The sequence below is a fragment of the Mustela putorius genome, unplaced genomic scaffold, assembly GCF_011764305.1.
Source record: "Mustela putorius furo isolate JIRA1106 unplaced genomic scaffold, ASM1176430v1.1 tig00003853_pilon_pilon_pilon, whole genome shotgun sequence".
In the NCBI taxonomy this organism is placed as follows: domain Eukaryota; kingdom Metazoa; phylum Chordata; class Mammalia; order Carnivora; family Mustelidae; genus Mustela; species Mustela putorius.
In genome coordinates this window covers 64,680,270-64,696,550 of record NW_025422005.1, presented here as the reverse complement: position 1 = coordinate 64,696,550, position 16,281 = coordinate 64,680,270, and the positions used below count along the sequence as shown (strand labels likewise).

The 16,281-nt window shown below is 39.6% G+C and overlaps 1 protein-coding gene across 2 annotated transcripts in view; it reads right to left on the bottom strand.

The window, feature by feature from the left end:
* MIGA1 (mitoguardin 1) overlaps positions 1–16,281 on the bottom strand; it is a 104,255-nt gene that overhangs the window by 14,686 nt on the left and 73,288 nt on the right. For both annotated transcript variants that reach the window (XM_045064745.1, XM_045064746.1), the window contains exon 9: positions 130–248. In XM_045064745.1, the coding sequence (XP_044920680.1) occupies positions 130–248 (119 nt within the window). The remainder of the gene's footprint in view (positions 1–129; positions 249–16,281) is intronic.

The window sequence follows — 16,281 nt, the reverse complement described above, 5'->3', positions numbered from 1 at the left end:
TAAAAAAAAATTTTGAGCCTAAAAGAAACTTCCCCCCCATTCTCATAAACATCTTTAATAAATATTACACAAGCATAGCAGCAGTACCTTAATATTTTTTCATAAACAAAAGCAAAACTGAAATGGTACCTAAGCACTCTTGAGTAAATTTTCCCTTCTTCAACTAAATGCATGGCTTCTTCATAGAAAGGGCAGTGGCAGAGAGACTCTAGACTGTAGGCATGCCGTCCTTCCCTGTGTTCTGCAAGCTAAGAATACAGTGGGTTACAACAGATGACACTGACAGAAGAAGAAAAACTATAAAAGATAGAAAACAGGATTTGCTAACATCAAAACATACTCAATTTGATTAAACCATAAAAATCACTCTAAGGGGCGCCTGGGTGGCTCAGTGGGTTAAAGCCTCTGCCTTCGGCTCAGGTCATGATCCCAGGGTCCTGGGATTGAGTCCCGGATCGGGCTCCTTGCTCAGCAGGGAGCCTGCTTGCCTCTCCGCCTCTTTTTTAAAGATTTTATTTATTTGACAGACAGAGATCACAAGTAGGCAGAGAGGCAGGCAGAAAGAGAGGGAGGAAGCAGGCTCCCCGCTGAGCAGAGAGCCCGATGTGGGGCTCGATCCCAGGACCCTGGGATCATGACCCGAGCCGAAGGCAGAGGCTTAACCCTCTGAGCCACCCAGGCGCCCCAATAAATAAATAAAATCTTAAAAAAAAAATCACTCTAAGATTTTAGAGCTAGTGAACTCTTAACTGCACTTTGTTTCAAAATTCAGTTGTAAAAACGAGTAAACCTTTATAACAAGCATTTGAATTCAACAGTTTAAATCCACAGGCTACACATCCTTTTAAGCGTACAATTCAGAGGTTTTTTTTAGCATATTTGCTGGGTTTTGCAATTAGCACCACCTTTTAGTTTCAGAATATTTTTACCACCCCAACAGGAATCCCTTTACCCATCATCAGTCACGATCATGATCTTCTGGTCCTGAGACTGAGCCCTGCATCTGGTCCAGGCTCAGTGCTCAGTCTGCCTGTCTCTCTTGCTCCCCCTCTGCTCCAGCTCCCCACCTCCCCAACATGGGGACTGATCTTCCAACCTTGAGATCATGACCTGAGCCAAAAACCAAGAGTTGATGCTTAACCAACTAAGGCACCCAAGTGCCCTACTGCCAAACTATTTGGCAAAGAGGCTACACTATGTTCCACTCCCATTAGCGATGTATAATGATAAAGGTTTTTCACACCCTCAGCAATAATCATTATATACTTTTAAAGACTTATTTGAGAGAGAGAGAGAGAGAGCCCAAGTGCACAAGCAGGGGAAGAGGCAGACTCCCTACTGAGCAAGGAACCCAACAGGGCTCAATCCCAGGACCCTGAGATCATCACTGAGCCAACAGATGCCCCTATTATTATCCATTTTTTACATTATAGCCACTCTAGCAGGTGTGAAGTGGTTAGTTTCACTAATAACAACAATATTGAACATCTTTCATCTCCTTACTGGCCTCTACATATCTTCTTTAGAAAAATGTTTATTCAAATCCTTTGCCCATTTTTAAATGGGTTATTTGTCCATTTATTGTTGAGTTGTAACATTCATTATATATTCTGGATATGTGTCTTTATAAGACACATGATTTACAAATATTTCTCACAATCTATTGTTTTTTCACTTTCTTGTTGGTGTCCTTTGAACCATAAAAGTTTTTATTTTTTATAAATTCCAATTAATCATTTTTTCCCTTTTCTGCCTTAACATTTACTCCCTGTTTATGCAGAATATCAAGGGCAGCCAGAGGTGAGGGCTCAGGGACTTCTGTGGGTTTTCCTGAACATATACACAATCCTGCACATGCCTGTGGCCTTCTAGATTCCCAGGAATATGTTGGAATTTTTCAAGGCCCCCTGTTAAAATATATTGCTCAATTTTTCCCTTTAAGTTGTTTGGTCGGCCTCTTATTAGTCCTCACTGGTATCACCACCTCAGGTCATTATAATGTTAAACATTTGCCACTGATTATTTTCAACCAAGGCCATATGAACTTTCCTTTGGAGCAAGCGCCAAATCAGGTCAAATAAAGATTAAGTCCTGAGAATGGAACTTCGCAGGGAGCTGCCATATAGGTCAAAATAGAATTTTGTGAAACTCCAAAATCATTAAGTTTCTTTTAGTGGTTGCCAGGCCTCGTTTTTGCAGTTATCTCTGTTGTAAGATTGTTAGTTTTCAAGACTGTGGAAGAGAGGGGGATGGAAATAGATCAAGTTAAAAATCCACAAAGTTCACTGCTCTTACAGAGATTCAGCCATTTTTCTTGAAATAAAAAGCTCCATCAATTTCAGAAATAAGTCTTTCATTAATTTTCAGAGTTCTTAAAATTTTGCTTTTGACAATTCTTCCCAGTGTTTTCATTACTTTCGTGGAGGAGATTTTTACTCTGTTACTCTACTATTCTAGATGTATTTCTTCCATGCTGTAGTTCTGGCACTTCCCCAGCGCTGTGCTAAATGGGTTAACTTGATAATATGACTTAGTCTTTACAACAATTCATAAAGTAGGTACTGTTATTATCCCCATTTTACAGGTAGAGAAGCAGAGATTCAGATTAGCAGGAATTTGCCCCAAGTCCCAAAACCAAATGACTGATTTTTAAACCCAGGCATTAATTCCAGAGCTTATACTTTTAAATATCAAATTACACTCTCCTATTAGCCTTCTCCAAAAACCCGAGAGAAAAGAAGTTTAAGCATCAGAAATATTTAAGATAGTATAAATACAGCCATTATATCAGAGGCAAAAAAAAGTAAACAGAAATGATAATATCTGATATGAATATTCTCTGTTTTAGTATCTCCCCTCACGTTTTAAGGGAAACATATTATGCTAAAGGTAATGTGCTTCTGAGGTTTCTGAGTTTTTTAAAAAAAACTAATATGTTTTAAAATAACTTAAAAATTCTTTAGATATTAAATAGTTTAAAGTTTTGTACCACTATCAAAAAAAATAGGATTTATGTTCACCGGCCAATAGGGAAAAATCCTAAGGAGGAAAAAGTGACTCCAACTAAACTTTCTACCTAAAATAATTTATACTAATAAGAAATGAATAAATTCAACAATGAGAGATTCCAGAGTCAAGCCCTGGTTTATTGGTCTACCTTGCTTATTGCTGGTTTCACTGAAATGATCATTTAAGAGAGCATGCACACGGGACGCCTGGGTGGCTCAGTTGGTTGGACGACTGCCTTCAGCTCAGGTCATGATCCTGGAGTCCTGGGATTGAGTCCCGCATCAGGCTCCCAGCTCCATGGGGAGCCTGCTTCTCTCTCTGACCTTCTCCTCGTTCATGCTCTCTCTCACTGTCTCTCTCTCAAGTAAATAAATAAAATCTTTAAAAAAAAAAAAAAGAGAGCATGCACACACATGTGTGTTTGGAGGGGAGGTGGGAAGAGAGACAATCTTGAAACAGACTCCCTGCTGAGCACAGAGCAGAGCCAGATTGGGGGGTGGAGGCGGCTCCGTCCCACAACCCATGAGATCATCACCTGAGCCAAAATCCAAAATCAAGAGCCCACCCAGGTGCCTCTGAATAAGTCTTTTAAAAATAAGCTTACAGCTGTGAAAATACATCATACTGAAAATGTGTTACTAGCATTATCATCAACTCTTCTTAAAAGACAATGATAACTCAGAGACATTTATTTAAATTATTAATTTCTTAAGAGCAAAAAACAAACTACTAACATGATGTCTTAAACCTCATTTTAGACTATATCGTATAGGAAGAATTTTTTGAGAAAACTGCCAAAAACCCATTTAAAAGTTTTAGAAAAAGATTAACATTTCACTATAGCTGTTTTTTTTTTAAAGATTTTATTCATTTATTTGACAGACAGAGATTACAAGTAGGCAGAGAGGAAGGCAGAGGCGTGTGTGGGGGAAGCAGGCTCCCTGCTGAGCAGAGAGCCCGATGCGGGGCTCGATTCCAGGACCCTGGGATCATGACCTGAGCCGAAGGCAGAGGCTTTAACCCACTGAGCAACCCAGGTGCCCCTGAGATGTTATTTTTGAAGCAGAGGTTAGTAAAACAGTTTAATTCCTGCATATGGAAACATGTTACCATGAAAAAGGGTTTGGGGTGGTTTCTGATATTTTTGTTTTTTGTGTTTTTTTTTTTTTTTTTTGCTAGCTGAAACTTGAAATGTCCTTTATTTCTAAATTATTCCTCCCCCAAAGGGCACTTCTCAAAACCAGATTTTAATATTTTCAAAAAGAAAAGTACTATTATATTGGTTTAGACAAAGCATCATTCTACTTCATTAGTTATCTCCCATGGTTCACAAGTACCATAAAAATGACCATGTAAGAAATCAAATTAAGTCATTAACAGCAGCAACAATAAAACAGACAAAATACATAAAACCCACAAATGAAGCAATGTGCAAAAAAAAATGTTTTATTAGCTGCAGATTTCCAACATCTTAAATTACTTGTCTCTTACTCTCCATGAGGTAGAGGACGGACATGGTTGGGTCTTATCTTCCTTGGCAAGCAATGACTTTGCTGAATGTGAAGTAATATTTTTTAAAAGCCTTACTATTTTTCAAGGCTCTGAACAACCATGAAAGATATGTCCAAAGTCCCAAAATAGGATCATGAAATAGGCTAAGTTCCATTTTAACATGGACTTTTTTTTACATGTTTACATTTTCCTTTGAAACCCACCTCCTCAAATTGTAAATAGGATTTACAGTTAAAGAAAGCAGGCTGACAATATTCCCTTATCTCACTAAAAGAAAAGAAATTATAAAGGAAATAAATCCTCAATAACCACCCTCCAAAATGGCCCTCAATGACTCTCTCTTTCTGGTACTCATGCCTCGTCCTACACTGAAGAGCGCCAACCTGTGTAATCAATAGCATACTACAGAAATAATGAGTGTGAATTCTGAGACTAGGTCATCAATAGTCACTGCATTGCTCTCACTCTTCTTGTATCACTTCCTCTGGGGGAAGCCCAGGTACCATGTTGTGATAACACTAAAGCAGTCCTACAGAGAAGTCCATGTGGTAAGCAACTTAGGTCTTCCAACAACAGGTAGCACCAACATGCTTTAAGTGTGCTGTCTTGGGAAGAGATTCTCCAGCTCCAGTCAAACCTTCATATGACTATAGCCCCGGCCAATATACTTGATCACAACTTCACAAAAAAACACCAAGCCCAACCACCCTCTTAAGCCACGTCCAAATTCCTGACCTTCAAAAATGATGATATAATAAATGTTTTTTTTTTAATATTTTATTTATTTATTTGACAGAGAGAGGTGACAAGCAGGCAGAGAGGCAGGCAGAGAGAGGAGGCAGCAGGCTCCCTGCTGAGCAGAGAGCCCGATTTGGGGCTCGATCCCAGGACCCTGGGACCATGACCCGAGCCGAAGACAGTGGCTCAACCCACTGAGCCACCCAGGCATCCCATAAATGTTTTTTTTTTTAAGATTTTATTTATTTATTTGACAGACAGAGATCACAAGTAGGCAGAGAGGCAGGCAGAGAGGAAGGGAAGCAGATTCCCCACTGAGCAGAGAGCCTGATGTGGGGCTCGATCTCAGGACCCTGGATTCATGACCTGAGCCAAAGGCAGAGGCTTTAACCCACTAAGCCAGCCAGGCGCCCCGATGATATAATAAATGTTAACTATTGTTTTTGAATGGGAAAATAGCTTTGTTTGGGGGACTGGGCACGAGTCCAGTCTCACAATTTTGCAACTGCTTCCTGGTGCCAGTGGCTTAGCTGACCTTGAGCACGTTAAAGCACGTGGTTTGCTCAAGGGCCAACACTTGATTGTGACTACATCACTGATCTTAACGTCTCTAAGGAAGTAGGACAAGTATACAGAAATATTCTTACTGTACTTCTCAAAGCAGTTGAACTTCTGGATGTTGTGAAGGTAGTCTTGGCCGATGACAACAGTCCCCAGCATCTTCATCTTGGTTACAACACCAAACAAGATCTTGCCAATAAAGGGGCATTTCTTGTCACTACAGATGCCTTCAATGGCCTCCCTGGCCATCCTGAGGCCCAGACAAACATTCTTGCGGGAGCGGGAGCTTCTCCTTGCTAATTTCTCCAAGCAAGACTCCCTTATTTTGAAAGATGGTCAGCTGCTTTTGGTAGGCTAGCTTAGACCAAGAGACACTCCCTACCTAATATATGCAGGTTCAGAATTAAATACCAAAACAAAGGGTTCCCTGAATTAGCCATTAGGACTGAATTCTCATTTCCAAAAAACTATCCTATAAAATTTGAACTTTAAAAAAATAACCTCCAAAACACTCAAGGCTTCATTAGAGGCCAGTGTGGGGCTCCCAGGATTTAGAAGGCTCTAACTACTAGATTAATGCTAAAATATATGCCCTCTGCCCAACTTAATCCCCAGGAAATCAAGGACACCCAGGATTAACCCCCCAGTTAGGGCACAGAATCCTGCTATCCAGGACATGCCCCTGAGGGCCTGGGGGTTCCTCACAGCTTTAGCCCTAGCCCCAAGTCCACACCTGAGTTTTATTTTTGTCTTAAGACAGTAAGTTCTGGGTAATTATTATACAATAACGGATAACTAATATAATAGTGGAAACAATACAACAGCAAAAGAAAGACACACAAATTTCCAGAAACTAGAAAACAAATGAAAGAGTGTGGAGAGATGTAAATGATGAGGAAACCCATAGTCCTGTTAAAATATACTTAACAGGCGATATAGTCAAGAGAGAGACATTTGCTAAGCAGAGTCTCAAAGACACCAGGCTTGGAGTAGGCAGGTATGTGACAGGAGTGAAGAAGAGGGATTAAAAATGGGAAGTTAGGGGCGCCTGGGTGGCTCAGTGGGTTAAGCTTCTGCCTTCAGCTCAGGTCATGATTTCAGGGTCTTGGGATCGAGCCCCACATCAGGTTCTCTACTCAGCAAGGAGCCTGCTTCCTCCTCTCTCTCTGCCTGCCTCTCTGCCTATTTGTGATCTCTCTGTCAAATAAATAAATAAAATCTTTAAAAAAAAAATGAAAGGTTAAATGAAAGTCTGTGTCCAAACAACTATAGTGGTCCCACATTCTAATTCCTGCTCTTTCCCTTTCATCCCTGAACAGGAGGATAGCTTATAGAAAAAACAAATTCTCAACCAGATAACATTTCCCTTTAAAAATTATCCTCAGGGTACCCAGGTGGCTTGGTCAGTTAAGCAACAGACTCTTGATTTCAGCTCAGGTCTGTCATGATCATCATGATCATTAGTATTTTGAGTGGGGGGATTGAGCCCCACATTGGACTTTGCATTCTGGGTGTGGAGCCTGCCTGGGATTCTCTCTCTCTTTCTGTCCCTTCTCCCTCCACCAAATAAGGCCTTTTTCATTCTTTATGGAGCTGTACCCTGCCTACTAGGCTATTTCCAGATCACTATCCTAAAGAAAAGCCTATCAATCAACAGACCTCAAAGAAATAAACCAAGTATAGTTAGTCTCCTGTTCATGGGAAAGACATGCAAACCCATGCACTCTATCTAAGAATATTAACTAGTCTAGTCACCAATTAAGCTTTCGAATTTGAAAAGGAAACCATCAGTACAAGAATGAGAGCCCAAAATAGACAAAACTGACCCCAGAGGAAGGAAATAATTCAGGAAATAGAAATATTAAATATTAAATGGCAGATACAGCTCTCCCTTTTCAGATTATTATCATTATAAATATTTATCCTTGTCATTTTGCATATTATAATTAGTATATTATTTTGGATTGTTATCAACAAGTGCTATCAAGTCAGAGGTGGGTATTGAAAGCTTTTCACGGGATGCCTGGGTGGCTTAATCAGTTGAGTGCCAGACTTTTGGTTTTGCTATGATTATAATCTCGGGGTTATGGGATCAAGCCCCACATCTGGCTCCAAGCTAAGTGGGGAGTCTGCTTGAGATTCTCTCTTCCCCTCCCCCACCCCATGCTATTGCACTTGCACTCTCTCTCAAATAAAATTTTGAGGAGTCAAGATGGCGGAGAAGTAGCAGGCTGAGACTACTTCAGCTAGCTGGAGATCAGCTAGATAGCTTATCTAAAGATTGCAAACACCTGAAAATCCATCGGCAGATCGAAGAGAATAAGAACAGCAATTCTGGAAACAGAAAAACAACCACTTTCTGAAAGGTAGGACCTGCGGAGAAGTGAATCAAAAGCGATGGGAAGATAGACCCCGGGGCGGGGGGGGGGGCGGCTCCCGGCAAGCGGTGGAGCAACAGCGCACAAAATCAGGACTTTTAAAAGTCTGTTCCGCTGAGGGACATCGCTCCAGAGGCTAAATCGGGGCGAAGCCTCCTCGGGGTCAGCATGGCCTCAGGTCCCGCAGGATCACAGAAGGATCGGGGGTGTCTGAGTGTCGCAGAGCTTGCGGGTATTGGAAAGGGAAAGCCGGCTACAGAGAAAGAACCAACAGTAAGCTCACAGCTCGGTGTTACCTTGAACCGGTCGCAGGTTCGGTGAGCTCAGAGCGTGGCCGGAGGTCAGGCAGATGGGAGTAACTGGCACTGTTCTCTGAGGGCGCACTGAGGAGTGGGGCCCTGGGCTCTCGGCTCCTCTGGGCCGGAGACCAGGAGGCCGCCATTTGTATTCCCGTCCTCCGGAACTCTACGGAAAGCGCTCAGGGAACAAAACCTCCTGAAAGCAAACCGGAACGGATTACTCACCCCGGCCCCTGATAAGGGTGATGCAATTCCGTCTGGGGCAAAGACACTTGAGAATCACTACAACAGGCCCATCCCCCAGAAGATCAACAAGAAATCCAGCCGAGACCAAGTTCACCTACCAAGGAGTGCGGTTTCAATACCAAGGAGAGCAGAATTCCAGAGGAGGAGAAAGCAAAGCACGAAACTCATGGCTTTTGCCTTGTGATTTTTTTTAGTATTGCAGTTAATTTAATTTTTTTCTTTTTCATTTTTTTTTTTTCTCGCCTTCTGGTAAATTTTTTTTTTAACTTTTACCTTTTTCTTTTTTAACGATTTTTAACTAGTTTATCCAATATATATATTTTTTCCTTTTTACATTTTTCTTGTTTTCTTTCTTTTAATTCTTTTCTTTTTTTTTCTTTCTTCCTTTTTGAACCTCTTTTTATCCCCTTTCTCTCCACTCACAATTTGGGATCTCTTCTAATTTGGTTAAAGCATATTTTCCTGGGGTTGTTGCCACCCTTTTAGTATTTTACTTGCTCCTTCATATACTCTTATCTGGACAAAATGACAAGACGGAAAAAATTCAACACAAAAAAAAGAACAAGAGGCAGTACCAAAGGCTAGGGACCTAATCAATACAGACATTGGTAATATGTCAGATCTAGAGTTCAGAATGACAATTCTCAAGGTTCTAGCCGGGCTCGAAAAAGGCATGGAAGATATTAGAGAAACCTTCTCGAGAGATATAAAAGCCCTTTCTGGAGAAATAAAAGAACTAAAATCTAACCAAGTTGAAATAAAAAAAGCTATTAATGAGGTGCAATAAAAAAATGGAGGCTCTCACTGCTAGGATAAATGAGGCAGAAGAAAGAATTAGTGATATAGAAGACCAAATGACAGAGAATAAAGAAGCTGAGCAAAAGAGGGACAAACAGCTACTGGGCCACGAGGGGAGAATTCGAGAGATAAGTGATACCATAAGACGAAACAACATTAGAATAATTGGGATTCCAGAAGAAGAAGAAAGAGAGAGGAGAGCAGAAGGTATACTGGAGAGAATTATTGGGGACAATTTCCCCAATATGGCAAAGGGAACGAGCATCAAAATTCAGGAGGTTCAGAGAATGCCCCTTAAAATCAATAAGAATAGGCCCACACCCCGTCACCTAATAGTAAAATTTACAAGTCTCAGTGACAAAGAGAAAATCCCGAAAGCAGCCCGGGAAAAGAAGTCTGTAACATACAATGGTAAAAATATTAGATTGGCAGCTGACTTATCCACAGAGACCTGGCAGGCCAGAAAGAGCTGGCATGATATTTTCAGAGCACTAAACGAGAAAAACATGCAGCCAAGAATACTATATCCAGTTAGGCTATCATTGAAAATAGGAGAAATTAAAAGCTTCCAGGACAAACAAAAACTGAAAGAATTTGCAAACACCAAACCGGCTCTACAGGAAATATTGAAAGGGGTCCTCTAAGCAAAGAGAGAGCCTACAAGTGGTAGATCAGAAAGGAACAGAGACCATATACAGTAACAGTCACCTTACAGGCAATACAATGGCACTAAATTCATATCTCTCAATAGTTACCCTGAATGTGAATGGGCTAAATGCCCCTGTCAAAAGACACAGGGTATCAGAATGGGTAAAAAAACAAAACCCATCTATATGTTGCCTCCAAGAAACTCATTTTAAGCCCGAAGACACCTCCACATTTAAAGTGAGGGGGTGGAAAAGAATTTACCATGCTAATGGACATCAGAAGAAAGCAGGAGTGGCAATCCTTATATCAAATTAATTAGATTTTAAGCCAAAGACTATAATAAGAGATGAGGAAGGAGACTATATCATACTCAAAGGGTCTGTCCGACAAGAAGATTTAACAATTTTAAATATCAATGCCCCCAACGTGGGAGCAGCCAACTATATCAACCAATTAATAACAAAATCAAAGAAACACATCAACAATAATACAATAATAGTAGGGGACATTAATACTCCCCTCACTGAAATGGACAGATCATCCAAGCAAAAGATCAGCAAGGAAATAAAGGTCTTAAACGACACACTGGACCAGATGGACATCACAGATATATTCAGAACATTTCATCCCAAAGCAACAGAATACACATTCTTCTCTAGTGCACATGGAACATTCTCCAGAATAGATCACATCCTCGGTCCTAAATCAAGACTCAACCGGTATCAAAAGATTGGGATCATCCCCTGCATATTTTCAGACCACAATGCTCTAAAGCTAGAACTCAACCACAAAAGGAAGTTTGAAAAGGACCCAAATACATGGAGACTAAACAGCATCCTTCTAAAGAATGAATGGGTCAACCGGGAAATTAAAGAAGAATTGAGAAAAATCATGGAAACAAATGATAATGAAAATACAACGGTTCAAAATCTGTGGGACACAACAAAGGCAGTCCTGAGAAGAAAATATATAGCGGTACAAGCCTTTCTCAAGAAACAAGAAAGGTCTCAGGTACACAACCTAACCCTACACCTAAAAGAGCTGGAGAAAGAACAAGAAAGAAACCCTGAGCCCAGCAGGAGAAGAGAAATCATAAAGATCAGAGCAGAAATCAATGAAATAGAAACCAAAAAAACAATAGAACAAATCAATGAAACTAGGAGCTGGTTCTTTGAAAGAATTAATAAAATTGATAAACCCCTGGCCCGACTTATCAAAAAGAAGAGAGAAAGGACCCAAATAAATAAAATCATGAATGAAAGAGGAGAGATCACAACTAACACCAAAGAAATACAAACTATTATAAGAACATACTATGAGCAACTCTATGCCAATAAATTTGACAATCTGGAAGAAATGGATGCATTCCTAGAAACATATAAACTACCACATCTGAACCAGGAAGAAATAGAAAGCCTGAACAGACCCATAACAGTAAGGAGATTGAAACAGTCATTAAAAATCCCCAAACGAACAAAAGCCCAGGGCCAGACGGCTTCCCGGGGGAATTCTACCAAACATTTAAAGAAGAACTAATTCCTATTCTCCTGAAACTGTTCCAAAAAATAGAAATGGAAGGAAAACTTCCAAACTCATTTTATGAGGCCAGCATCACCTTGATCCCAAAACCAGACAAGGATCCCACCAAAAAAGAGAGCTATAGACCAATATCCTTGATGAATACAGATGTGAAAATACTCAACAAAATACTAGCCAATAGGATTCAACAGTACATTAAAAAGATTATTCACCACGACCAAGTGGGATTTATTCCAGGGCTGCAAGGTTGGTTCAACATCCGCAAATCAGTCAATGTGAAACAACACATCAATAAAAGAAAGAACAAGAACCATATGATACTCTCAATAGATGCTGAAAAAGCATTTGACAAAGTACAGCATCCCTTCCTGATCAAAACTCTTCAAAGTGTAGGGATAGAGGGCACATACCTCAATATCATCAAAGCCATCTATGAAAAACCCACCGCAAATATCATTCTCAATGGAGAAAAACTGAAAGCTTTTCCGCTAAGGTCAGGAACACGGCAGGGATGTCCATTATCACCACTGCTATTCAACATAGTACTAGAGGTCCTAGCCTCAGCAATCAGACAACAAGGCATCCAAATCGGCAAAGAAGAAGTCAAATTATCACTCTTCGCAGATGATATGATACTATATGTGGAAAACCCAAAAGACTCCACTCCAAAACTGCTAGAACTTATACAGGAATTCAGTAAAGTGTCAGGATATAAAATCAATGCACAGAAATCAGTTGCATTTCTCTACACCAACAGCAAGACAGAAGAAAGAGAAATTAAGGAGTCAATCCCATTTACAATTGCACCCAAAACCATAAGATACCTAGGAATAAACCTAACCAAAGAGACACAGAATCTATACTCAGAAAACTATAAAGTACTCATGAAAGAAATTGAGGAAGACACAAAGAAATGGAAAAATGTTCCATGCTCCTGGATTGGAAGAATAAATAGTGTGAAAATGTCTATGCTACCTAAAGCAATCTACACATTTAATGCAATTCCTATCAAAGTACCATCCATCTTTTTCAAAGAAATGGAACAAATAATTCTAAAATTTATATGGAACCAGAAAAGACCTCGAATAGCCAAAGGAATATTGAAAAAGAAAGCCAACGTTGGTGGCATCACAATTCCGGACTTCAACCTCTATTACAAAGCTGTCATCATCAAGACAGCATGGTACTGGCACAAAAACAGACACATAGATCAATGGAACAGAATAGAGAGCCCAGAAATAGACCCTCAACTCTACAGTCAACTAATCTTAGACAAAGCAGGAAAGAATGTCCAATGGAAAGAAGACAGCCTCTTCAATAAATGGTGCTGGGAAAATTGGACAGCCACATGCAGAGAAATGAAATTGGACCATTTCCTTACACCACACACGAAAATAAACTCAAAATGGATGAAGGACCTCAATGTGCGAAAGGAATCCATCAAAATCCTTGAGGAGAACACAGGCAGCAACCTCTTCGACCCCAGCCACAGCAACATCTTCCTGGAACAACGCCAAAGGCAAGGGAAGCAAGGGCAAAAATGAACTATTGGGATTTCATCAAGATCCAAAGCTTTTGCACAGCAAAGGAACAGTTAACAAAATCAAAAGACAACTGACAGAATGGGAAAAGATATTTGCAAACGACATATCAGATAAAGGACTAGTGTCCAGAATCTATAAAGAACTTATCAAACTCAACACCCAAAGAACAAATAATGCAATCAAGAAATGGGCAGAGGACATGAACAGACATTTCTGCAAAGAAGACATCCAGATGGCCAACAGACACATGAAAAAGTGCTCCATATCACTCGGCATCAGGGAAATACAAATCAAAACCACAATGCGATATCACCTCACACCAGTCAGAATGGCTAAAATAAACAAGTCAGGAAATGACAGATGCTGGCGAGGATGCGGAGAAAAGGGGAACCCTCCTACACTGTTGGTGGGAATGCAAGCTGGTGCAGCCACTCTGGAAAACAGCATGGAGGTTCCTCAAAATGTTGAAAATAGAACTGCCCTATGACCCAGCAATTGCACTATTGGGTATTTACCCTAAAGATACAAACGTAGTGATCCAAAGGGGCACGTGCATCCGAATGTTTATAGCAGCAATGTCCACAATAGCCAAACTATGGAAAGAACCTAGATGTCCATCAACAGATGAATGGATCAAGAAGATGTGGTATATATACACAATGGAATACTATGCAGCCATCAAAAGATATGAAATCTTGCCATTTGCGACAACATGGATGGAACTAGAGCGTATCATGCTTAGCGAAATAAGTCAAGCAGAGAAAGACAACTATCATATGATCTCCCTGATATGAGGAAGTGGTGATGCAACATGGGGGCTTAAGTGGGTAGGAGAAGAATCAATGAAACAAGATGGGATTGGGAGGGAGACAAACCATAAGTGACTCTTAATCTCACAAAACAAACTGAGGGTTGCTGGGGGGAGGGGGTTTGGGAGAAACCGGTGGGATTATGGACAGTGGGGAGGGTATGTGCTTTGGTGAGTGCTGTGAAGTGTGTAAACCTGGTGATTCACAGACCTGTACCCCTGGGGATAAAAATATGTTCATAAAAAATAAAAGATTTAAAAATAAATAAATAAATAAATAAATTTTGTTAAAAAATGAAGATCAGAAAAAATAAAAAAATTTTTTCAAGCTTCCATTTACTGGAAGTAACATTTTCTCCTTTTTTTTTTTTTTTTTTAAAGGGAGAGAAAATCTGAAGCCAAATCCATGCCCAGTGCAGAGGCCAATGGGGGTCCAATCTCATGACCCTGAGATCATGACCTGAGCCTAAATCAAGAGTTGAACACTTAGGCCTGGATGCCTGGTAAGTGTCTGCCTTCTACTCAGGTCATGATCTCAGGGTCCTGGGATTGAACCCTTATCAAGCCCCCTGCTCAGTGCGAAGTCATCTTCCTTTCCCTCTGCCACTCCAGCTTGCTCATGCATGCACATGCATGCTCGCTCTCTCTCAAACAAATAACTAAAATCTTAAAAAAAAAAAAAAAAAAAAAGAGTCTGACACTTAACAAACTGAGCCACCCAGGTGCCCCCTAATATTTTCTATTCAAAGAGCACCCTATAATTTATATATTAAACACATACACATGCTGCAGTGTTAATTCTAAGAAAAACTGAATCCACAGCTAAAAATTACTCTTCGCAGTATTAGTTTCTACCTATTAAATGACAATCTCTTTAACAGATGGGAGAGCTAGAAGCACTAACTGCAGCAGTATCCTAACATTTAAAAGACCTTTCAGAACTTGAAAATACTATGCTAAGTGAAAGGATATCAAAACCAAAAGGTTACATATTGTATGATTCTATTTATATGAAATGTACAGAATAGGCAAATCCATAGAGACACAGAGGTAGATCAGTACTAGGGTGGAGGGGGGACAAGAGAGAACAGAGTGTGATTACTAATAGGTCGGGGTTTCTTCTTGGGGTGATAAAAATGTTCTGGAAGTAGAAATGTGTTCTTGGTAACACAGCTAAAAAAGTGTACACTTTTAAAAAGTGAATTTTATAGCATGTGAGCTATTTCTCAGTAAAGCTATTATTTAAAAAAGACTTTTCAGAGAAAAGAGACTGTAGTTCCAAACCAATGTTTGGCAAAGCTTATATAGGAAAATCTTGTTAATCACTTTCACAAATGACGGACCTGGCTTAGAAAAAAGCCTATGCCAGGATTTCTTTAATCTAAATAGGGAAGAAATCTTTCTGGTAATTCTGAGTAAATCTTTCAAATCTTCACAAATTGTTTAACTTCCCAAGGAGTTCAGATCTTATTTTCTTAATAACTTTCTTCATTAAAATAGTTTTGCCTACTTTAAGTATCTGGCATATAATAAATGCAATTAAAAATAATTTAACAAACATTTCTTAGAAAAGAACTTATTTTGGAACATTCACATTCCAAGATCATACATTTATACCCTAAGAAGCATTCCTAAGATGTTTCTCAAATACTGAGTCCTTCTTGTGGTTTTCATGTATTTTGTTTTCCATAAAGAATCTTTTTATCAAACCTCTGTAACTTAAACAACAAAGTAAGTATAATGAACACTTGTCAAAATATTTTTTAAAGTTGCATATTATAAAGAAACTGGAGCAATTAGGTATATATCATCCCTCACAGCAGGAAAATGCAAAGTGAGTAGCAATTCTTACAAGTCATCTAGGACACAAGTATCTACAGAACAGAAAGATAAAAAGTATTTGACAAAATAGAACATCCTTTTATGTTAAAAACTCTCAAATATGGCACAGAAAAAATGTACCTCAATACAATAAAGGCCATATATGACAAGTCATAGTTAGTATCATACTCAACAATGAAAGACTGAAAGCTTTTCCCCTAAGACCAAAATAAGAGTGCCCATTCTCACCACTCCTATTCAACATAGCACTGAAGTTCTAGCCAGAGCTATCGGGCAAGACAAGGAAAAAAAGGCATCCAAATTGGAAAGAAAAAAGTAAAATTGTCTCTGTCTGCGCATGATTTGATCATATATACAAA